A 25,015-nucleotide genomic window follows, 5' to 3' on the forward strand; every position below is an offset into this window, starting at 1 on the left:
CCACTCAGTTTTATTTGTATTACAGGAAGTGGCGCAAGGGCGTAAGATGGATGAATCATCGAGTTGTTTTGTTTACAAGTTTGTATATGTATATATTTATTGAATGACTTGTAATATTATCGTTTATTCTTTATGGTCTGTATCGGAACATGACATCCCGAGTTTTGATTATATAATGAAAATGCATCTCTTGATGAAATGTTTTGATAAATATTATTTTATCATGTTTTTTTTTGGGAACAAATTCCGCAACACTTTTAAATCAAAAGGATTTACTCTGAAATTATTTTAAAAAGCATAAATGAAATCGGTCTTTTCTGGCCGTGATTTTGGGGATGTCACATTGTCTCCTTTGTGTGACTGATAATCCGACCTGGTACACAGCATATGCACCATTCTACTTCTCAATCCCTCTAAATCTGGTCAGTCATATGTTTTACCCTCTACGTGACCGGAAGATCCGACCTGGGTGTACAGCATATGCACTCTAAATTTTTCTTCTCCCATAATAATTGTTTGCTCACCTAAAGTAAGGATCATCTCAGAAGTTCTTGATTGTTGGGGTATATCAGGAAGCAGAAAACATGTTCTAGTACATCTAAAATCAATCAATTAATAGGTTGTTTACAGATCTCGCTGCTTAATTTAAGTGGACAATAATATCCTTGGTCGTCGTCAGCTAAATGTCCATTTAAGAATATAGATCTCACTGTCTTGTCACTTATAACCTGTCCAATTTGTCAACATCCTTTGTGTTTAAGTGGATCACAATACCGGTGATTGACCAGATCTAAACATGTAGATGTGTGCGGATAAACGATATTGGATTGTCTGATAATTTTGATCCCAAAATAGTCTTAAATTTAGGTTATGTTTTTGTTTTTGGTTAAATTTGTTTATAGTTTTCTTTTATGCACAAATTTATGTGGAGAACTAAAAAAATTATTATTAAAAAATCAAAAAAATCAAAAATCATAAAATTAAGAATCAAAAAAATCAAAAATCTATATATATATATATATATATATATATATATATATATATATATATATATATATTATGTTATTTCTGTTTTATGTCTTGTTCAGAAAAATCTAAAATCCAAAAATATTTTTATTTCTGTTTTATTTTTTTTAGAAAATATGAAAAATCCAAAAATATTGTGTGCTAACTTTGTTTTTAGTTTTGTGTTTATATCAAAAAAAAATGTCTTGAAAAGTGAATTCAGGTGTAGATTAGACTCATGGAGACTGAATCAAAATTTTCTGAGCCAAGGCTTCATACGTGATCATCGAAAAATTCTCATTCGAAGGAGTAAGAAATGAAGACTATTCTTTCAACATTCAATTTTTCTACACCAGTAGCAAGGTGAAGCTAACTTGAAGACTATGTGACAGATTGCATTAAAGCCTCCTCAATCAATTTTCTGATATTCTTGTACCCGCTGAAGTATCCAGAAGATTAGTTCTCTCTATTATTCTCTTTGAAGATTCTCAAGCTAAAAGCGTCATTTTTCAAGAATCTCTACATGAAGCCTCCTCATCTAATGTGCTTTCAAAGCCAAATTCTGAAGAAAAACCCAACTGCTCAAGATGAAGTCATTCATTGAAGATTCATCAAGTTCATCTTGAAGCTGTGAAGAAATTGAAGATTAAAGCTAAGGACAAGCTCCAAATAAAGATTGACAAGAAAAGTCAGCTACATTTTAGGGGGAGCTTGTTGAGTCAATTAGAAAAGAAAGCTATAAACCAAAGGGAAGATTGTTGGGTCTAAAATTATGGTTTATACTTTGTTTTTTTTGGCAATTGTAATTTTCCGTCTAGGACCGAAAAGTGCTTACAGCCCAATGGGTGTTTACGGTCGTAAACCCATTTATGGCTCATATTCCCCAAGAGTGTGTGTGTGTGTGTGTGTGTGTATATATATATATATATATATATATATATATATATATATATATATATAAGTGTTAGGTGGTTGAGGCATGGGCGGAGATAGTAGGGAGCTGTCGGATGCTTTGCCCCCCTCAATCTCCTTTAAACTTCAAATTATAATATAAATAAATGATGAACATATCACTAATTTTGAAGCCCACATTTGTTATTGTGATACTGAGCCCCTTCAACTTTTTTTAATTTCAATTATTATAAAGAAAAGTAACAGGGCAATGTTATAACTTTTAGGCCCACAACTAAAAATTTCATTGACTTCACTTTGTTTATTTCAATTACATATTTATCCCATTTATTTTAGTTTGTGTCATTAATAGTTTTTTAAACACTGAATATAATTCTTTTATTTTCATTCATAATAATGGTTTCACTCCTATTTACACGGTTCCTTAATCATTTTTGTTTTCAATTTTTACATTATCATCCAAGACTTTTTTTCAGGCATAATATAAGCCCCCTTTATCCTTAAATTCTGGCTTCGCCCCTGTGGTTGAGGAGTGATTGATGAACAGAAGAGAGTAAGAAATGACCATAAGTGTATGTATGTAAGTGTGTGAATCTTGTGTAAGGAACTTCATTCTAATCAAATCATACAAGATTTATATTATTATTATTATTATTATTATTCTCTTCTATGTTGATCTGGCATCATCCGTTTGATTGGGATTCCGCACCATCAAACAAATCTGATTGATACACAAGCGGATTTGGGACTTACATTTTTTAGTATGACAAAATATGGGAGATTGTGAGAGCTGATCCAAAATGACTTAAACCTCTAACATCGTCAGAGGTACAATCAAAGAGGTTGTGTGGTTCGGGTTTGTTTAACGTTTCCGACGCACGAACTAACATTGACCTCAACACCGACACAAATGACATCTCCAACGATATCAAAGAGATCTCCCCCTCCCCCCTACGGCGACCGGTCGGGCGCGACAAAACGAAGCACGCTCAATGATACATAGACGAAGTCGATAGAAGGGCACAAGAGTTCGTAGAAATAAAAGAAAAGTTCAACAAACATAATCTAATCGCACAAAAAAAGGTTGAAGTGCAACGGCGGCACTTAGAGTTCCTTCGTAAGCAAGAGGAGGAAAATCAAATAATAAGGGATTTAGCAATTCTTCATACTCACGAAGAAAGCATGGGATCACGACATGTGCAAGTTCTCCGAAAGATGAAGGAGATGATCGAGAAAAAATATATGGATAACTAGTTATCATTTTTATGTTTTTAACGTAGGCTTATGTTTTTTTTTTTTTGTGTTCAATGTTTTTTTATAATGTTATTTTTAGTTTTTAACTGTTATGGGTAATTTAATATTTAATTAAATTGCATGTCTTTTTTTATATAAATAATATAAGGTGAATAAAAAACATAAATTGGAAAAATAAACAATAAATAAATTGAAAATAAACAAATTAGAAAAAGAAAAGAATGAAAAAAATATGACATGAAAAACAGTGACTGTTATAATATATTGTTTATTTCTTTCACTTTGTATCGTAACATAATGAATGATAACATGTGAAGTGATATTTTTGTAGGTGTTGTAAACAAATTAGAAAAAAAATATATATATATATATGATGACATAGAAAACAGTGAGTGTTATAAAATGTTTATTTCCTTTACTTTGTATTATAAGAGATTACATTTTTTTGGGTGTGGTAACACATCTTACCCACACCTACTAGTCATACAATGACCTTATATAACTTGAAAAAAAGTATGATAAAGATGTCACCACACGGAAAAAATTGTAGTTCTACCCCTCGTATTGTAGATAGTTGCAGTTGAGAAGACTTCCAAAAAAAGCAAAGAACCAAAGTTCTGATGCAAAACCCACCCCCTGCTCCTTTCTTTTTCTGTCGTCTGTATGTAGGCTCCACCAAATCGAGATGAGAGATGTCCTTAGTTTCTTATGCATAGAAGATGACGAGCACTAAACACCTCTCAAGTTGTTCCCATCTTATAGTCGTATGTTAAAAAAATATTAATCCTTCCTATCAACTTATTTGCATATATCATAAGAATTAGTTATATTTTTCTTGTTCACTTATCAAAAAGGACATTCTAACCTTACCTAACAATCCCAATGATACACATTAAATACCAAACAAGAGAAGTATCACACAAATTCTTGATCTTATCATTTTCTTGTCTCAACCCCGACAAAAATGTTGTCTTAATTAGATTCTTGTAGTCACAAGCCATTTAAAATCCATAAAATTCGATGATAAGTTCTATAGTTATAAATGTACTATTGAATCCGACATTCTTGTGACAAAAATATTATCTCATTGATATGAAATCTCAATGATTTTCTTTTTAAACCATACACCCTAGATGGGTACCCTTCAAATGTTTCATACACACTAGTAAATCACTACAAAGTCACAAACTCCTCACCACATGATAAAAACTAAAACAACCGGTAATTCGTTGTGCGTCTTTCTTTATGTTAATCCGACTACCAAAAGTTGCAAAAATAACAACATTCTCACTATATAGTATATACTCCGCAACTTAGTTTTACATATAACTCGAAAACAAAAAACAACTCAAAATTCACACATAAATGGTTTGCTTTTATAAACCTTCTATCACTATCCAAGCAATCTAGTTATAGCTCGGGAAGATATATCCATCTTTTTCATAGTATGCAAAATTCACATTTCATCTAATACACGGATCGCGCGTTTCCTACTACCCATCAATTCCTGTAAACAAAAAAAATGAACGAATCAGTAGAAGGTACACATTACACCACCAACCAGTCCTACAACCAACATGAAAAAGATAAATCACATAGATCAAGAAAAATGTGCATACCCAAACCCACCAAATAAACTAGTCCCATCTCCCTCCATCCCCCATGTCAGGTCTCTCGACCCACCACCACCACCACCACTACCACCATAAAAGTCCGGAAAAGGTGGATCATAACCACCCCCACTAGTGTTCCTTCCAAACCCTCCACCATTACCACCATGTTGAGGGGAAACCAAAGACCTTATAGGATCAACTCCTCCATTAGCCCACAAGTTACCAGGATTTGAACTAAAGAAAGAAATGTTGTTCCCATTTCCACCATCATAACTTACAGGACTCCTAAACCTACTTGAATCTCCATAATAAGGGCTCAATCCCCTTCCATAGGTTAAAGTATTCGGTTCAAAATTCAACTCCATTCCAATCCCATATCCAGAATTCAAACCGAATCTACTATCCATCCCAACATTGTAACCTCCAATCTGTCCATTAAGAGCACTATTAGTTCGATTCAAACCATAAGGATATGGACTAAGTATGGCTCGGTTGGGAGTGGGACCCGGTGAGAGTTCTTTTGGAACAGCGCGTTTGACTTCAACCGTTTTTCCGTTTAGTTGGTGAAATGTTTTTGATAAGACATTGTTGACTGCATCTTGTGTGTCATATGTGATGAAACCAAATCCTCTAGGTCTTTTTGTATTATGATCATACATAACCACAGCATCTGTAACTTTTCCAAATTGATCAAAATACATCTTGAAGTCGTTTTCAGTTACTGTGGATGCTAAACCTCCTACAAATATCTTTCTTGTTTGTCCAGGTGAACTCTTGATGCTATCAATGTTATTGTTTCTACTCATTGTGAGTTTGTCATCTCTAGGAACTGCCTTCTTTGCTTCAACCTGAAATATGATTATATGAAAATCAGAAAATGATTATTGTGCATTATTTGGAATGAGAAACATGAACGCCATGATTGAAAGTCGAAAGATTTACCATTCTGCCATCGATGTTGTGTTTCTCTTTGGTGACTCTCTCTGCAACAGAAGGATCGGCAAAGACTACAAAGCCGAATCCACGAGCACGACCAGTGGCTCGATCTTTCATAATCGTTGATTCCAAAACGTCGCCGTATCTACTGAAATAGTGATGTAGACGTTCTTCATTTGTATCCCATGATATCCCACCGATGAATAGCTTGCCAAGATCGGATTGCATTTTCTGTAAACCGAAATCAAATCATCAAACACTAATTCTGTAAATGATTTAAAAATTCGCGATGAAAACGATGAATAAGAAACCCATCAGAATTCAATTCGGATACATATACGAAGTTCATAACTGAAAATGGCAGATCAAATTAACACGAAATGAAAAGCGATCACCTTTAGTTTCAATTAACAATCAGACGAGCAAGCCTGGGTATTATCGCATCGGATCACCAATCCAACAATCGAGAATTCTAGACGCTCTGCGAAGGGGAAACAGTTATTAGAGAAATCAATTAATCAAGAGTCAAACAATCGACCAGTTAATGAAATTAAGGAATACCCTAATCTTCAACAAAGCCCCACTGGATTCTAGAAACACCCAGATCAAAACTCAAGATCTGAGAGGAGGCTCAGTAAGAACCTTGGCTGTGTTCGTCCTCTTCCTCAATACAAGTGTGTTTCATGGTTGTTCAAAACTTGATTTCGAAGGCTGGATGTTTCTACCAGTTAAGGAAGGAAAAAGGAAAATCTTGATGCGGGTTTCTTTCGTCGTTCAATCTAATGTTTAGAAATGGAAAATGTCGAAAAAGATAAAAATGAAAATAAAAATAAAAAATGGTGTGTAATAAATAAGAGAAAGAAAAGGAAAAAGAGAAGAACTTTTGGGTAGTTCGATCTGATAAATAGTTGGGTTGCTTGTTCTCCAATTCGAGGCTTATATACTTACCGGGAAAAGCGTTTGTGGTAACCATGTATGTATTGTAACATATGGACCCAACAATGGCGATGTCTTGCTTTTGTAGCTGATCGGTTGCAAATCAACGGTTGTGATTACTTTGTATGTTATTTATTCAATGCCAACGCACACCATATCCTATTTTTCTTTTTTGACACTTCCATGTTTTTCTTTTCAAACCGTATGACGGTGTCCCACTTTTTAAACAAGAATAATGAGTTCTTTTGAATTCTATTGGTGACAATTTCTTATAAAAGATCTAAGGTGTGATTTGATTATATATTTATACGAATAAAGTTATGATTGGTGTTCAAGAAGTAAAGTGGACAGGTTTTTTTTTTTTTTTGAAAAGAAAATATAACATACTTCTAAACTGGATCTTAAATCCACTTATGTTCACAATGAGATTTGAACTCTCAATCTCAAGGAGGGAGGATAATACCGGATACCATTGAACTATAAACCCTTTGGTAAAGTGGATAGTTGTATAAAGTAAAAAAAATATTATTATATTATATTTATTTATTTAAAGATATGAAACTTATAATGATAAAGTGTTTTTTTTCAAAAGTCGTCTTGAACATTAAATGATATTTAAATTATTAGGACCGATCCTTATATTTTTCAAAGCCAGGTTACATAGTCATAAATATCATAATAAATATTAATTGTTTTAGTTATCCTCATACAACGAATGAGAATGCAAACGGGCAACAAGTTGCGTCGCTAAACCCTTTTGTATGGTAAAACCAATTCTTTTGAATACGACATCCATAGATCTAGGGGATATAACATGGCTATGCATGATCTGTTGTAGTTTACTAAGAAGCTTCACCGCATCCGGCGCAAGGAAACCAAATGTATCAAATGCAAATGGTATGAATGCGTGTTGATTTTCCATGCACGGTTAACCATGTTTGGTGACCTTGCAAGTAGCAGCTTTTAATGTGGCATGTCCCGCTGTGAAACCCCCAACCCTCAAACTTACGAGAGGGGATACCCCTGTAAGGTCCACACATGCGTGTTTCCCTCCAACCCATCCAAAAATCAAAGCGTCAGTCGGTCTAATGGTTGACCTTCTTTCTGTCGGGTCAATCAGGAAATAAAATTTGTTTTTAATCATTTGTACTTAATAAAATATGGTGTGCCTCTTCTTAAGCAAAAAATCCTAGTTTTTCTAGTTTCTTGAATTAATCGTAATATCTTTCGTACATGTACAATCGGGTATATTATCGACTCACGTTTAGTTTATTGCAATACTTGTTTGCGAAGCTCGTGAGTTTAATCAGGTTTAGTCAAAGTTACTACTTACATTTCACTCTTTATTTATTTATATGTTAATATAATATTATAATTTAGTCAAAACTCATAAGGTTGATCGTATTTATATTGTCTTTGTATCATTTTACTTTTTTAATACTTTTATTAAGTGGGATAGAGTTAAGCTTGAAAGTGTCGATTAAGTTAACTAAGCTTGAGAGGCTTGAACAAGATTAACCTTGAGTCAAGTTTTTTATTCAAGTCAAGGTCAAGCTTGACATTGTATCGACACATGACTCAACTCGATTGCACTACTATGAACTTTTTCTCTGCGTCGATCATCAAAATCCAGTTTCTTCTTGTAGCCTCTCTCACCAATGAATCTCCCTTTTCTTTTTAGCTCCTCTCGATCCATTGCTCAATTTGTTGAGTATGAATGCTACTTGCTTTTGGAGGAGGTTAAGGTATCCCACATCGGAAAACGATGTTAGTGAATAATATATATACAAATATGGAAGATATGATGTTAGTAAATCATATTATATTATACATACATTGAAACATCCCAAAAATACAGTCTGAAAATTTCGTTTTAAATCAGTAATAAAACCATATTCATCAACGTCATATAAGAATCATAAACAATGTATATCAAAATATCATAACAACTGTCAAACATATCAGAGTATAAACATCCCAGGCTGAACACTGCAATCTTCCCGAGTTCCTCTTTTGAAAACTGAGTACCTGAAACCAAAATTGAAACTGTAAGCACGAAGCTTAGTGAGCTCCCCTCAAACTACCACATACCATACAATAACATATAAACACATATTGGGCCTTGCCCACTGCATCGGACCGAAGTCCGGAAACTGACTGCAACCCTGTCCCCTGCATCGGACCGAAGTCCGGAACTAACTGCATTGGACCGAAGTTCGAAACTGACTGGGACCCTGTCCCCTGCATCGGACCGAAGTCCGAAACTGACTGAACATAGCATATCATAAACATATCAACTAGCATGAATACATACAGTGCATATTGCATCAGAACCGAGTCCGGAACACATAACACAAAACATGCCTGAATCACAAAGGCATCAAGCACCTTAACTACTGCATCAGATCGAAGTCCGGAACTAACTGAACATAGCATAACATAATCATAGCAGATAATATAAACACATATACTGCATACTGCATCGAACCATAGTCCGGAACACATAACTCATTTGTATCACAAAGACACCAAGCATAATGAACTACTGCATCGGACTGGAGTCCGGAACTACTGCTAATTAAACGGGCCGACATTGTGGCCTTAGACTCGTTCCTACTGGAAGGAAACTCACCTCACACTGCTGAAGTCCTGTAGACACAATCCCACACTGCTGAAGTCCTGCAAACTCAACCCCAGCTACTGGATGACAGATTCCCGAACTGTCAACACCAAAATAACACCCAATTATTAATTGGGTTCTAACACATAACTATAAATACATGATTTAGATAATTACTACATTACCCTTAGCTTGGCTTACCCAAGACCAAGGCCCAATCCATAGGCCCAAAGTCAACTAGGGATCAAAGCCCAACATATGGCCCAATTTTCCAAATTGGGCCCAAACCTCTATATGGACTTCCCTTAAGGCCCAATTGTTCAATCCAGTTCAACATATCTCATTCTAGGGGCCCAACATCATACAACCATCTAGGCCCCAACTATGGCCCAATTTTCCAAATTGGGCCCAATCTTCATATGGACCTTACCATAAAGCCCAATAAATTATTCTACTCCATTTGCTTGTTCTTGGATGGCCCAACACAAAGCCCAAGTAAAATTAGGGTTTCACATAAAATGATAACTAAGGTTAAGTGTTTCTTACTTAACCCATTGAGGACTTAACACTCTAGGGACTTAATCCATTAAGGACTTAATCCATTAAGGACTTAATCCATTAAGGACTTAATCCATTAAGTCCATTATTGCTTAGATTAATTTCTGCCAATGATTATTATTTAATATTCACTTATTAAATAATTCTCGTGTGTGTGCTGATAATTTCTCAAATATTAGGATTTTCTCAATTAGTCCATTAAGGACTTAGTCTATTAAGTCCTTTACTCTACTAGATAAATATCCTGTAATAGTTTGGGCTTAATTCACAATCCAATCCCAATGGCCCACAAGTGGCCCAATTAGTCTAAGGCCCAATACTCATAATTAGGGTTTTCCACCCAAACATGGCCCAAAACCAATCTCTAAGCCCATTAGGGTTTTCTAGCGGGGCACCACCTACTACCACCTCGGGTAGTGGTGGTCGATGGCAGCTCACGGTGGTGGTTTCTATTATTTTTATTATTATCCAAATTAATTACAATTACAATGTTTGATCAAAACATAACCACACACTAACTAACACACACACACACACAACCACACCATGGTGGCCGACGGTGGCACAAGGCGGCATCTACCTTTTCCGGCCAAATAAATTACCCACATAACACATCCACACAAAAATAGACATCCACCGGCAGCCCATCATCGTTCTTGATGGAAAAGTTGACGGCGGCAACAACCTCTCTTCTTCAACAGTCCATCAATGAGGGTAGCGGCTAGGGTTAGCGGTCTCAACTGGCGAACTGTAGCAACAGAAACGACCGACGATGGTCCCTGCTCGGTCTTGGTTAATGGCAACCTCAACAGCCATCATCACGGAGAGAAAAGGGCAGAGGTGGTGGCGACTTCTTCAAAGTTTTGTTACCCATCTGGTAACGACATCAATAATATAACAGTAACGGCGCGACATGAAGGCTTCTAAGGTGGCGGCTGAATAGTAGAAGAAGAAGGAAGGACGACTATCGGACTCAGAGTGGCACTAACGCCTTAACAGATGGCGAAGCACGGCGGCTTCGTTCTTCAACGCTCGAGACTCCTCCCCAGCTTGTTTCTCCGGTGATATTCCGTTCGTTAGCATCCCACACTTCGCCATGTACAGCTCCAAGTTCGGTCTCGCTTGGTCCTTGTCGCTCACGGTGTCACCGGCAGCAGATGGCGACTTGGTCCGCATCGAAGACGTGAGCGGAAAGGAGGTGGCGGCTAAGAGGGGTCACAAGGTGGTGGCGCCTGAATGAATCCTTAGGGTTAGAGTTTCACATGTCATGGGTTAAATATGGAGGTTGCACATAAGGGTGATGGGTTCACCCGTGTTTTCATTAAACTTTGGACTATTTTACCAATAGCGGTCCCTCCCTACTATATTTCTTTTTCAATTTAAACCCAAATCTTACCTTTTAGCCCCTAACTACATAATTTCCTTTCACTTTAGGTCTAAAACATACCATATAGCCCTTCACTTGAGAATCATTTGCAAAGCAACCCAGCAATTACCTTTTTAACCCTGTCCTCTGATATTCTCTTCAAATCAAGTCCAAAACTTACACTTTAGCTCCTCGGCCCATAAAATCTTCTCAATTTTAACCCAATAATTACCAACATACCCCTACTTCTACAATTCTTCCCAAAATAACTCTGTAACTTACTAACAACCCCCAACTATCAAAATTCTTCACCAATTAGTCTGGGACTTACATTTATTAATTTATTTAAATAAATAGGGCGTTACAACTACATAATGTATTTTGTATCTCTTTAACTTTACATGTTGAGTCTCAATCGATTGTAGATCCCAGATCTAGATCTCTAGTTTTCCCTTGAACTCAATTCAAGTTTACACATCTGATTCTATATTTAGTTTCATTGAATTCTCTTTGATATGCCTAATGATGATCCTCACTCTATCTCATTCGATCTCTCAGGCATCATCGGATCAACAACAAGGATTCCTATCCTTTTTCCAGAAGATTATGAGGTCTGGGCTCTTCACTTTGAAGACGACGTACTTGGAATTGAAGAACATGATTCAGCACATGGCATGCAATGATGAATAAAACGTACACGTTTTAGGGAAACAGAAAAGAAATCAAAACTCTGGTTGAATATAATGCACTCATTATTAAACACACTAACATTCCACAGGATGAGAAGGATAAGCTAATGTGTAATATAAAGGAAATGAGAATCTGTATGGTCGAAAATATTGTAATATGTCGAAATTTGTGTAGAGTTAGTTTCGTTATGTATTTACTAAGGCACAATTGTTTTGAAGTCGAAAGTTTAGTCATTAGTATTTTTGTACTTTCAGTCCTCCTATAAATAGGAGTTGAACTTAGAGTTTAGATAGCAGTTTTCCAAGTTCTCTATCTGTAATACTTTTTGTTCATTGAAAGTAATATGAGCTGAAACCATATTTTATTGAGATCTTGAATTATGAATACTTGTTTACTTTTCATTCGATTTCAATACTCGATTAATCACTTCTGCATTTGTTATCAGAGTGGGAATCATACTGCAATGATATGATTTTCATCTTGAATCAAAAGTTTTTTAGTCACGTTTTTTATTCAAAACTTTTCACGCTTTTAGTTCTGAAAATCATTCTGATCTTCAGTTGTGATTAGATTATGCAATTGAATTGATTTGTCATGTAATCATCTTGAAATTTCTGATTTATTTGTTCACTAAATTGTGAAATTCATCAAGTTTTTCTGAAAATATCATCCGTACTTTCATGGTGAATTTTAACATGAATATGATGACTTCTTTTTCTCATATGCTAGGATCTTCAACTAAGATCCATATGCGCATTCCTGAATACTATGATTAATGGGCTGATCATATGGAGGATTACTTGAATGGATTAGATGCGGGATTTTGGAACTGTATTTATAGAAATGTTCTTCCACCTTCGAATGTTCAAAACATTGGTTCTTCTGTTTCTACTCAAGCTGTTGATCAATCTTCTAGACTAAAGAAAAATGAGAAACGGTGCATGAGGGAACTACGTGGAGCATTACCTCTAGTAGTTTACAACTACGTTCGTGGTTGTAAATCTGCAAAAGAGATTTGGAACACACTTAAATAAAAAATTCAAGGAAGCGAGAAGATAAAGATAAATTAAGTGAAGCAGTGTCTTGTTGAGACAAAGGAATTCAGACAAAAGGAGGGTGAATCCATTGAAGGTTATTATGATCGTCTGAATTAACTCATTTACAGATGTAATCGTTATGATATCATAAGGTCATCAATGGAGTTCAATCTTACTTTTGTAATGGGACTTCGTAAGGAGTGGCGAAATTTAAGCATGGTTGTGAAAAGTTAGCAAAGTTTTGATAATTTTTCCTTGAATGATTTATACAATCTACTGAAAACTCACGAAGGAGAGGTAAATGAGATGGCTGAAGAGTCGAAACTAAGTTTGAGAGGTCCATTGGCACTAGTTTTGAAAGTAGCTAAGAATGAGCTAATTGAAAAATATAATTCTGATGAAGAATGATTTATTATGAATTCGGATGATGAGGTTGTTGCTTTTTACTCTAACAATAGAGTTAAAAAGTTTTTCAAGAAACTGTTTCGATCCAAAGACGATGCAAAAAGAGATCAAAGGAAGTTTCGTTAATAAAGTTGTGAATGAGGAAAAGAAAAAGTTTGAGAAGAGTGATATGAAGACTAATGAGGCCAAAAATTACAAGCAACTGAAAGCTGATTCAGGAATTGATTGTCACTACTGCCATGGAGTAAATCATATGGCTAGTGATTGCTAACTTCGTAAAAAGGAGGAAAAGAAGAATAAGATTAAAGACTAAGTGTATTATGTGGAACGCTTGGAGGAAGTTCGTGCAAAGGCTCTTTAGTTTCTAGGGGTGAATATGAATATGATGGTACCTAACAAATCTGGTCATCTGGAATAGATGCTGAGGAAATGCGAAATCCAACGCATGGTGCCATGTTTGCTAAGTTTGATTAAAGTGATGAAGATGTTGTAACTGGTAGATATTTCATGACGAAAGCTGGAGATAAGTCACCAATGACTACCAAGGTACGTTCTATTCTTCAATCTTTTAACATTCCTTTACAAGCATATGATTCCGAAATAACTGCTTTTGATGATACTGTTGCTTACTTCGATACTATTGTTATGTCTGCTAGTAATGAAGCAAAAAAATTTAGTACTCAATTGCTAGAGACTCAAAAGTTGTTGGATGCGAAGAGAGGTAAGGTAGAATACTTAGAACTTCAGATAAAAACATTAATTGTGATAGGGATGTTTTGGAAAATGATGTAAGGATGCTTTTAGCTCATAGAAAAATTTATTGTAACACAGCCAAACGTCTTTATGCAAAATTAACTGCATTACATCATTCATCAGGTATAAGCAAAGAACAACATAGGAAGCTATCACCTTTTCTAACTTTCGAGAGAGAAAAGATTGATAGCATATCTTATGATTGTGAAAAGATCATAGCAGAATTTGATAGAGTACTTGATAATCGATTTGCTTATGGTATAGTTAAAATAGATGAATATATTGATGCTAATGAACTTGTTGAAATTGTGAATGATACATTGACCAAAAGTGAACAAATAAAAAATTTAAAAAGAACTGAGAATTTGAAATCTGACTCTCAATCTAATTTTGCTGATATCGAAGATAATTCTCGGCCACTCTCTCACTCTCCAACCTCACTCTTATTTCAAACTCAACCCTTATTCTCTTAATCATCCAACACTCTTCCATCCTTTTTCCTCTCAGAAAAATCGTGGGTAAGGAAGATCACCAAGAGAATCACTTCAAACTTCATTTTGTGGTAAGATCTTAGAATCCCAAGTTGATATACTTCATCTTTAAACTCATTCACTCCTTTTACACCCATGTTTTCGTGAATCATGCTTCTTAGAACCATCTAAGTTCGAAAATCCTTCTCAAGAGCTTGCTAGGGTTGGGTTCTCCTCATCTCATCGCCAAAAACCGAAAACATCAAAGCAATGTGAGTTCATACCCCCTTGTTTTCGGTTTTACTATGTTTTGGGGAAGAATACAAGTTTCTTATGTGGTAGATCTATGTATTTGTGCATGTTTATGTGTGTTTTCTAAGTTATATGTTGTGATTATGTGAAGAAACTTCATAATTCTCGAAAACTGTATCAAATATTAACAATATTTGTGAACTAAAACACTTCATGCAGCTTACCATAAAGATGAAATTGTTAAACATGTTAAGGATGTTGAAAAACTAAACAAAATCTTGTAAATGGACCATTTTTGACAAATAAACAAAAAGATGAAGCTTTTATGATACTTACGGTTTTTCAAGGACCAAAGAGTCATTTTTATATAAAAATGGGTCTTTATGTTATTCATAGTTTTAAAAAGGCCAAAAGAGTAAATTTTCACAAAAAGGGCATAAGATTTGGTCCTTCACGGTTTTATGGGCCAAATTTGGAAAAATCATGACTTTTGTGGATTAAATTTTCATTTTAAACAAATTTGAGCCAATGATGTTGTTTTTCGGTTAAAAAGGGCTGAAAATGCTAATTTTATTAAATTGGGCCGAAAATGTCAATTTTCATGATATTGGTCCGAAAATGTTATTTTTAACAAAAGTGGGCTAAAAATGTCATTTTATTTGAAATAAGCCCATAAATGTAAACTTTTGGTATTAAGGGACCTAAAGTGTCAATTTTACCAAAATATGTCTAAATTGTAAATTTTCGGCTTAATGAGTCAAAAATGTCATCATTACAAAAAGTGGGCTTTTTATGTCATTTTGGAAAACAATAGAGTTAAAACAAACAATGTAATAATAAACAAACGAAATACATCGATTACATGTTTGTTGGGCCTAATACTTATATTACATGTTTATTGGGTCCTAGTGGCACATTTACATACTTATTGGGCATGGATTATACATTGCATGTTATTGGGCCTTAATGGTCTATTTACATGCTTTTTAGGTCTGAAAATAACTTACATGTTTAGTGGGCCTTAGTTATCCTTCTACATGTCTGTTGGGCCTCGTACATTCACATACATACTTGTTGGACTTTGCAAACATTAAACGTACACGGAAACATTATACACAATGTAATACAATATTTGCGTAAACTTAGTTAAGGATCTAATGAGACATGTCGGTTGACACCACTCGATTGTACAATTGTAGCATGTAGTTATAACCAGAGTCTCTTGGAAGGAGAGCGAGAGTTTGTGTATAGATCTATACGGGGTGACACCCCACACCTGAGCTGTTCGCTACAGTTAGAATAGGCCAGTCTAGGGTGACAAACTTTACCTTAAACAAGTCGACGCCTAAAAATGTCATGACAGGCGAATTCATCATTTATCAAGTATGGTTATAACAATTCACTTAGATATTAACTCCATCATAATATTACGGAATACATATAAAATCTTGTTGATACAAAAATATACATACATTGATATTCGGTCTTAGGGTTTTGAGACCACGACACTTTTATAAATAGAAAATATATGATTTTTTGGGGAAACATACAGTTAAACAATACCTTCTACTTATAACAGAAAATACAGGATTCTTCCGGATTACATTTTTATATACATTCCAAAAATAGAAAACACACATGCATTAATACTTGATTTCAACACATCACTTTCAAACCATTTTATAGAAAATATCGGATTTTCTGGCGTTTTACGAACAATACAGAACTTTTCATTCAAACATGTTTTTGAACTCACCAACATATTTATGTTTATATTTTCATAATAACTTGTATTCTCAGAGAATTGTTAAGCGGAAAGGTCAACAAGAACATGTGGAAATTGTCATATTTTGTTATCATCATGCATTAAATATTTTGGCATGTAATTTATGATAGTACAATTGATGTAAACAATGATTATTGTATTTTTTATATGTATGATGATGGTGTTGTCTTGATTCAATTATATACACTGTGATGATATTATAAGATGAAGTCACCCAAGCCCCCAAACATTTCCGCCGTCTGGTTTGGGGGTGTGACATGTAGCTTATTATCCTTGATGTATTTGGCCTTTAAGAACTTAGCACAAATAGTATGAATGCCTTAAATGGAATCACAACACACCTTTGGACAAAAGGATAACTTGAGAGATTTTCTTGCACAAAAATTGGCTCATATGAACTCCAAGAATTACTAGTGTCCATTTTACCAACCAAGGGTTTCTTATATAGTGTGGCACAACTAGGGTTACACCTTGCAAACCCTAACGTGCATGACTTTCCACATTCCTTAGGCTCCATGGGTTTTAACCTCCATGGAGTATCCATGGATCACCACATGGGTTTAACCCAACATAAAGAACTAAGGATCATAAGCCTACTTTATAAGAATGAATGATTTACACAATCAACCCCCATATATTTAATTAGTCTATTTTGACCACTAAATTAGTTCCAAACTAAATCTTGATCAGTACTAATTAAATAATATGATTTCATATTAATATATTATAACTTATAACATATTAATAAATCACAAATAACATCTTCTCAAAAGTCCATCCTATCAAATTGTTCTGGTGATATGCAACCAAAATGGACCATGCTACTATCGGGTTAAGTACATACCAATAATAGTTATGGGCTTAGACACCTAATCCAATAGTCAGGTCCTAGGATCCTACAATACCCACGTCTTCATCTAGTTTGATTTGGGCTTCCTATAAGGCTATAACGACACTGGCCTATGCCTCGATGATCACTTTCTCAACCTCCACGATATGTTCCTCTTATTTTCAGCCTTCTCTTTTCTTAAGAGATCCACTCATTTTCAGGAGATCCTCGTTGGTTTCTATCCATAATTTATCTTGTTCTGTGAGGGCTTGCTCAACTCTTTCAACACGAACCCTCAACCCAGAAGAGACACAGTCATAAACCTGAAACAAGAAAGATATAAGAGGTAAAGAAGAGTAAAAATATAAAAGGAAGGAGGACATTTATTCTTACAGCCTAAGAAAAGGAACCCAATTTATGGAGCGCATCTTCCACCCTAAGATTCTCCAATCTCAATTTAGTGGAACATGTATTCTTTATTTTCTTAGATCCCAAAGTTTTCACAGTTAGATCTATGGGGGCTCTCATGATGGGGAAAAAGTTTTATCTTTCTTCATCGTCATCTGACCATTGGAAATTGTTGAATCCAAGTCAACAAGGGTAAAATGGGCGTCGGAACAAGTACATTTGGATCTTAGAGAAAACAATAAGAAGTCAGGACCCCTCATACGGTAGAGAATAAGAATTTAGGATCCTTACATTTCGACATGTAGACAGTGCTAGATAAGCTCTCTTGAAGATTGGATTGGATAAGCTTGAATGACCTCTTTGATTTGGACAGAGTGGAAAAGATTTGGATCCTGTTCTTTGTGCCTTCAGCGGGAGGAACCAAGATGTTGAACTTGATAGCTGCAAAACATCGGAAAAGGTAAGAAAAGTGAATATCAAGATCCTTAATATAGAAACATGAAGTCTTACCCTTTCTAACCCAAGATTAAGGTAAGAGATTCCCATCAGGAATGGATTCGCGTCTTACAAAGAAATACTTCCCTTTCCAAGCACCATCATTGTGCTAGGATTTCAACACAAGGGGAAGCTTATCGGTTTTGACCTTCACATAAAGAGGGAATTCTCGAAAGTTGTAAGATCGTAAACATGGGCTAGCTCATTTAGACCGATGAAAAGATCCTTGGAATGATTCAAGTGATCAATCCAATAAAGGATCCTCCAAATCGTTGGCATAGTTGGATATACGAAATCTTTGTGATCTCAAAAAATTCATAAACGATTCCAAAGAAAGGATAAGAAAGCCCTAGGGTAAAGGGATACTCGGGGAGATAAACCCAAGTATAAGAAACAAAATCAGGTTAAATACTAACATCAAAATCCCTAAAGATAGTGCCAACAAGAAAGGTTCCTGATGACTTCAACATCTTAATATCATCATCAATGAAGGTACAAGTTTCCTCGTAAGATAAGTGATGGGTTTTGGCCATAAGAACATTCCTATGTGCATATACAAACCCTAATGCTTGGATCTATGTTTCTCTAATTTAACATGCAATATATCCAAGACTTTGATTGATAGATCTAGCATAATAACATAAAAAATCAGATCTGAAAGATTACCTTGAATTACTTGCTTGAATCTTCTTGTTCTTGGAGCTTAGAGTCACAAATGTCACTCCTCTAATGGCTTACAAACACCAACTTAGCAAGAGGATGATTTGAGAGAGAGAGAGGAGGGTGAGAAAAGTCGGCCAGGGTTTCTCCCATCCCAAGGGTGCCGATTTTCTTATCCCTATGGGTATATTTATACTAGTGAGCCTCCTAGGGTTTCACCCTTAAACCCTAATTGGATAACTTAAGCCCTAAGCAATCCAATCTCCTTATTGATAAGCCTTGGACGAATTCTAGGCTCTTCCAAACCCTAAATCCGTCCACCCCTTATCCCTAAGGAATCACTACTCAAAATACAACTATCATACAATTGACAATTTATGCCTCTTTATTCAATTAATCTCTTTAAGTCACCAAATTAATTCCTAATTAATTTATGACTTATATTAATCAAATAACAATATTATTATTCCTTATATTATTCTCATAATATATTAATAATATTTCTTCTCTCATTATAAATCATCCTGTCAAGTTGCTATGGTGTAGGCAACCCAAAAGGACCATGCACAACCGGGTCAAATACTTGCCAAATATAGTTGCAGCCTTAGACACTATTCCAACAGTCTCCCACTTGGATAAGTCTAGTAACTATATATATAAGCATAATCCGATTAGCAATTGTAGCTCTCAAATACGTTGTCAAACTCTGATCTTATCAATCATGTCCTTTAGATAAGGGATCGTACAGTCCTCTGTTTAGATATCACGCGAACAATTCTATGGAACCAATTGTCCAGCAGTTGGTTTCTCGATCTCAGATTTATTCGACATAGAACTTAATCGAACACATCAATTTAGTTCTGAACGGGCTTGGCACATAAGTCAGATCAAATCATCGAGCGGCCGAGATATCGCTTTTACCCTCTTAGGATAAAAGTAATAGATAAACTTCGATTTATATGCATTTACTTATTTATTAATCAATTATACACAACAATGCGTTTTACAACATCAATTTACTGATGCGGTTTCGCATTATCAATGTACAACCAATTAACACATAACAAACCATATATCTAGGTTTTAAGACCATATGATATTATCGTCTTGCGATCAACCTTTTCGTCAAATTCCATAAGGTGATTCCAGCAAGCGCGGGTTTGTTCCAATGCTCAAAACTAGTTCATAAGCACTCATAAACGTTGCAGCAAACTTTTGCTATGTCTAATACCATTTAGAAAATCTACACACCAATTCATGACAATCTTCATTCATACCTACTTCCAACTTATGAACGATTGTGTATTGTTTGAATAATTCGATTATTCTAAATAAACTCAATTATTCTGGAAGTCAAAACATGCAAAGTGAAACAATAGTTAAACATTTAACATAAGACAGTAACTTTACTTATAAATAATACTCCTTTATTTATTCATCAAATGTTATATTACATTTATCTATTATAAGTTTCTAAAATTATCTAATCTAATCTAATATTATCTCTCAGCCCAATACTCCTAGCATGCTGCAAATGCTTAACCTTACTCAGTCCCTTCGTAAGCGGATCTGTTGGGTTATCTTCTGATGATATCCTCCTCACCACGAGGTGTCCTTCTTCTACTCGATGTCTAATGAAATGATATTTTCTGTCGATATGACGAGATCTACCATGATCCCTCGGTTCCTTGGTCAAGGCAACCGCTCCTTCATTATCACAGAAAATTTCCATAGGCTCCTTTATGGCTGGCACAACTCCAAGATCACCAATGAAGTTCTTCAACCATATTGCCTCCTTCGACGCTTCGCTCGCTGCAATGTACTCTGATTCGCACGTTGAATCAGCTACTGTTTCCTGCTTGGAACTCTTCCAAGTTACTACTGCTCCATTAAGGGTAAACACCCAGCCCGACTGCGAACGAAAGTTGTCCCTGTCGGTTTGAAAACTGGCGTCACTATACCCTCGCACCTTTAAGTCATCACTCCCCCGAGGACTAAAAACCATTCCTTGGTCCTCCGAAGGTACTTAAGGATATTCTTGACCGCAATCCAATGGGCTCTGCCAGGGTTCCCTTGATATCTACTAACCATGCTCAAAGCAAAGGCTACATCAGGGCGAGTACAAGTCATAGCATACATGATTGAGCCAACTGCGGAAGCTTAAGGTACTCGGCTCATCTCCGTTATCTCGGCTTCAGTACTCGGACTTTGAGTCTTACTCAACTTGGCATTACTTTGTATCGGTAATTCTCCCTTCTTCGAATTTTCCATACTAAAACGTTTTAGTACTTTATCTAAGTAAGTGTTCTGACTAAGTCCTATTAGTCTCTTACTTCTTTCTCTCACTATCCTTATTCCCAAAATATAGGAAGCCTCTCCGACGTCCTTCATAGCGAAGCACTTCCCAAGCCAGGACTTAACCTCCTGCAGTTTCGGGATGTCGTTTCCTGTGAGTAGTATATCATCGACATACAGAACGAGGAAGCTAACTATACTCCCACTAGCTTTGACATATACACATGATTCATCTTCGCTTCGTACAAATCCAAACTCTTCGACTTTCTCATCGAAGCAAATATTCCATCTGCGAGATGCTTGCTTAAATCCATAAATGGACTTCTCAAGCTTACACACTCTATTTGGATGCTTCAGATCAACAAAACCCTTTGGCTGAGCCATGTAAACATCCTCAGCCAACTTCCCGTCAAGGAAAGCGGTCTTGACATCCATTTGCCAAATCGCATAATCATGAAATGCGGCAATAGCTATCATCACTCTAATAGACTTTATCTTCGCAACTGGTGAGAAGGTCTCATCATAGTCAACTCTGGGAGTTTGAGTAAGCCCTTCGCAACCAATCGCACCTTATATGTGTGTACATTTCCATCCACGTCGGTCTTCTTCTTGAAGATCCATTTGCACCCAACGGTCTTACATCCGGGCACATTATCAACCAAATTCCAAACTTGGTTGTCATACATGGATTGGATCTCGCTGTCCATTGCCTCTTTCCATTTTGCAAACTCTAGGCCTGCCATGGCTTCCTTAAAGCTATTAGGTTCATCTAGATTTATTAGTGTACCATCACTAATATACGTGTCACCTTTGGTAGTAATATGAAAACCATAAAACTGGGGTTAAACTCTAACTCTTTTAGAACGTCTAAGAGGTAAGGACTGGTCAATAAGTTCAACCGGAGTTTCCTCCTCGGGTTGATCGCCAGCGGTTAAGGTTCCTTCATCAATTGATTCTTGAATCTCTTCAAGCTCGATTTGCCTCCCACTGTCTCCTTGGCTTATGAGTTCTCGCTCTCGGAAAACCCCTCTCCTCGCAACGAAGACAACATTGTCACTCGGTCTATATAAGAGATATCCAAAGGATTTCTGCGGGTAGCCGATGAAAATACATCACTCACTACGAGGTTCGAGCTTGTCATGAGTATCTCATTTTACGAAAGCCTCGCAACCCCAAACCTTGATATGTGCTAACGAGGGAGCTTTCCCTATCCACATCTCGTGAGGTGTTTTGGCAACCTTCTTCGTAGGGACTCGGTTAAGGATATGGGCGGTAGTCTCTAAGGCATACCCCCAGAATGAGATAGATAGTGAAGCACGACTCATCATAGGACGAACCATGTCTAACAAGGTTCGATTACGCCTTTCTGCCACACCATTCAACTGCGATGTCCTAGGTGGCGTCAATTGCGAAACTATTCTGCATTCTTTGAGATAGTCGTGGAATTCAAGACTTAGGTACTCTCCTCCTCGATCGGATCGAAGCATCTTGATTTTCCTGCCCAATTGATTCTCAACTTCATTTTTGAATTCTTTGAACTTTTCAAACGTTTCTGACTTTTGCTTGATTAAGTAAATATACCTATATCTACTATAGTCATTGGTTAAAGTCACATAGAAGCGGTTCCCATCCTTTGTGGTTGATCTAAAGGGTCCACATACATCGGTATGTATGAGGTCCAATAAACCCTCACCCCTTTCACATGTGCTAATGAAGGGTGACTTGGTTATCTTTCCAAGTAAACAAGATTCGCATGTGTCATCTTCCCTAAGGTCGAATGACTCCAACACTCCATCCTTTTGGAGTTGAGCTATGCGCTTCTTGTTGACATGTCCAAGACGACAATGCCACAAGGATGCTTTATCCATACTATTGATAGAATCCATGTATAAAACATCATTTCCTAGGTTATCTACAATCATAACAGTTTCATAAATTCCATTACATGGCATTGCTTCAAAATATAAGACACCATTTAGATAAGCATAAGTTGAACCATTCTCATTATTAAAAGAAAATCTAAATGCTTGTCTAAACAAACATGAAACGAAATGATGTTTCTTGCCATTTCTGGCGAGTAGCAACAATTATTCAAATCCAAACATAATCCATTACTAAGCACTAAAGAATACACTCCAATCTTGGTTACAGACGACGATCTTCTGTTCCCCATGATTAGATTTATTCTTCCATGCTCCACATCCCTATTTCTTCTTAGTCCCTGCAATTCAGAACAAATGTGGTAACCACATCCAGTATTGAGGACCCAAGAAATAGCATGAGATGAATCATTATATTTAATTGTGTAAACACCTGTGAAAGATGGCTTGATCTTTCCTTCCTTGATAGCTTGCAGGTATTCTGGGCAGCTTCTCTTACAATGCCCTATTTTGTGGCAATGGTGGCACTCTGCCTCCTTTGGGTTAGAGTTGGACTTAGCGGGATTAACTTTGGTCCCACTAGAAGAGGAAACATCTCGGGACTTTCCCTTGTGGTGGCTCTTAGATGGATCCTTCCTCTTCTTGCCCCTTCCTTGCCCAATAGCCAAAACAGGAGCAGCGGGTGGATTGGGAGTTGGTGCAACAGAGTTGTCCTTGAGGTTGCTCTCAGCAACCCTTAGGAGACCTTGGAGTTTACTTAGGGTGACCTCTTCCTTGTTCATGTGGTAGGTCATCCTAAATTGGTTGTAACACGGAGGCAAGGAATGAAGTACCATGTCGATAGCCAAATCTTCCCCATAGTCGACGTTCAACTTGCGAAGACGATCGACATACCTTTGCATCTTTTGCAAGTGTACGGTTAGAGATTCTCCATGTCCCATTTTAGCAGAGATCATGTTAGTGAAGATCTCGTAATGTTCCTGCCTCGCGTTTTGATGGTATCTCTCCAATAAGTCTTGATGCATTTCATACGGATACATGTCCTCATAAGACTTTTGGAATTCGGGGTTCATTGTGGCTATCATGATGCAATGAACCTTCGTTGCATCACGCTCATGAGTCTCAAAGATAGTCATTTCAGCCGGAGTAGCGATTTATGGATTGATCTTCTCGAGCATTTCTTCGAGGACATACTCCTTGTCCTCGTAGCGAGCAATCGTGCGAATGTATCTTATTCATTCGCTAAAGTTCGTTCCATCGAAAGTCACCTTTTGGAAAAGGCTCATCAATGTGAATGAACTAGCAGCAACGTTGTTCGCCTTCGACATCTATAAATAGAAAGGACAAACATTGATTAGATTTTGAATCCCTAATTATCACCCAATAAGAAAAATTAGGGCTAGGATCCAACAACATTATTTACATATTAGAAAAGCGATGCCATAATCCAACATGCAAACAATTTGAAGGTAAGTGAATGACGATTCACTATTTCTCCACCATAAAAACATTACCTTTAAGTTTTAAACGCATTGAGAATTCCTAGGTTTCGATGAGATTCATTAAACTTTTCAATGGCATGTTTAAATCTCGATATGCCTCTCTCGTTTGTGACTGGGATGCCGAGGATCACAAATTGGGTGTGAATAACCATGCAAATCTACATGGTGCCTTCATTGTAACAATCACATATTCGATGTGCCGGTAAACCACACACGCTCCACCGAACTATGATAAACAACGAATCACCCTTTGCCACCTATGCTTAGAACCAATTAGTGTGTCGGTAAACCACACACGCTCCACTAACTTCTTAGCAAGGGTGCAAAGTGTAATTTCATGGGATTGCATCAAT

At 36.4% G+C, this 25,015-nt stretch overlaps 1 protein-coding gene across 2 annotated transcripts; it reads right to left on the reverse strand.

Annotated features, from left to right (window-relative positions):
• Nucleotides 1-4,371: 4,371 nt before the first annotated feature.
• On the reverse strand, nt 4,372-6,685 carry LOC145047098 (heterogeneous nuclear ribonucleoprotein 1-like). Of its 2 annotated transcripts, none has more exons than XM_078995342.1 (6): nt 6,669-6,685; nt 6,282-6,499; nt 6,116-6,201; nt 5,727-5,951; nt 4,791-5,632; nt 4,372-4,678 (listed from the first exon to the last, which is right to left on the reverse strand). In XM_078995342.1, the coding sequence occupies exons 4-6, from the start codon at nt 5,946-5,948 to the stop codon at nt 4,672-4,674; spliced, it is 1,071 nt and encodes a 356-aa protein (XP_078851468.1). In that variant the 5' UTR covers nt 5,949-5,951; nt 6,116-6,201; nt 6,282-6,499; nt 6,669-6,685; the 3' UTR covers nt 4,372-4,671. The 2 variants fall into 2 exon arrangements, with proteins under 2 accessions (XP_078851468.1, XP_078851469.1); XM_078995343.1 differs by lacking the exon at nt 6,669-6,685 and adding an exon at nt 6,602-6,618.
• Nucleotides 6,686-25,015: the final 18,330 nt, after the last annotated feature.

The sequence above is a fragment of the Lactuca saligna genome, chromosome 5 (genome assembly GCF_052625555.1).
Source record: "Lactuca saligna cultivar CGN05327 chromosome 5, ASM5262555v1, whole genome shotgun sequence".
Lineage (NCBI taxonomy): Eukaryota > Viridiplantae > Streptophyta > Magnoliopsida > Asterales > Asteraceae > Lactuca > Lactuca saligna.

Coding starts and splice junctions, on each gene's coding strand:
- LOC145047098 (XM_078995342.1), bottom strand. CDS start 5,948: ATGCAATCCGATCTTGGCAAGCTATTCATCGGTGGGATATCATGGGAT. Junction 5,633..5,726: donor ACAACATCGATGGCAGAATG/GTAAATCTTTCG, acceptor ATCATATTTCAG/GTTGAAGCAAAGAAGGCAGT.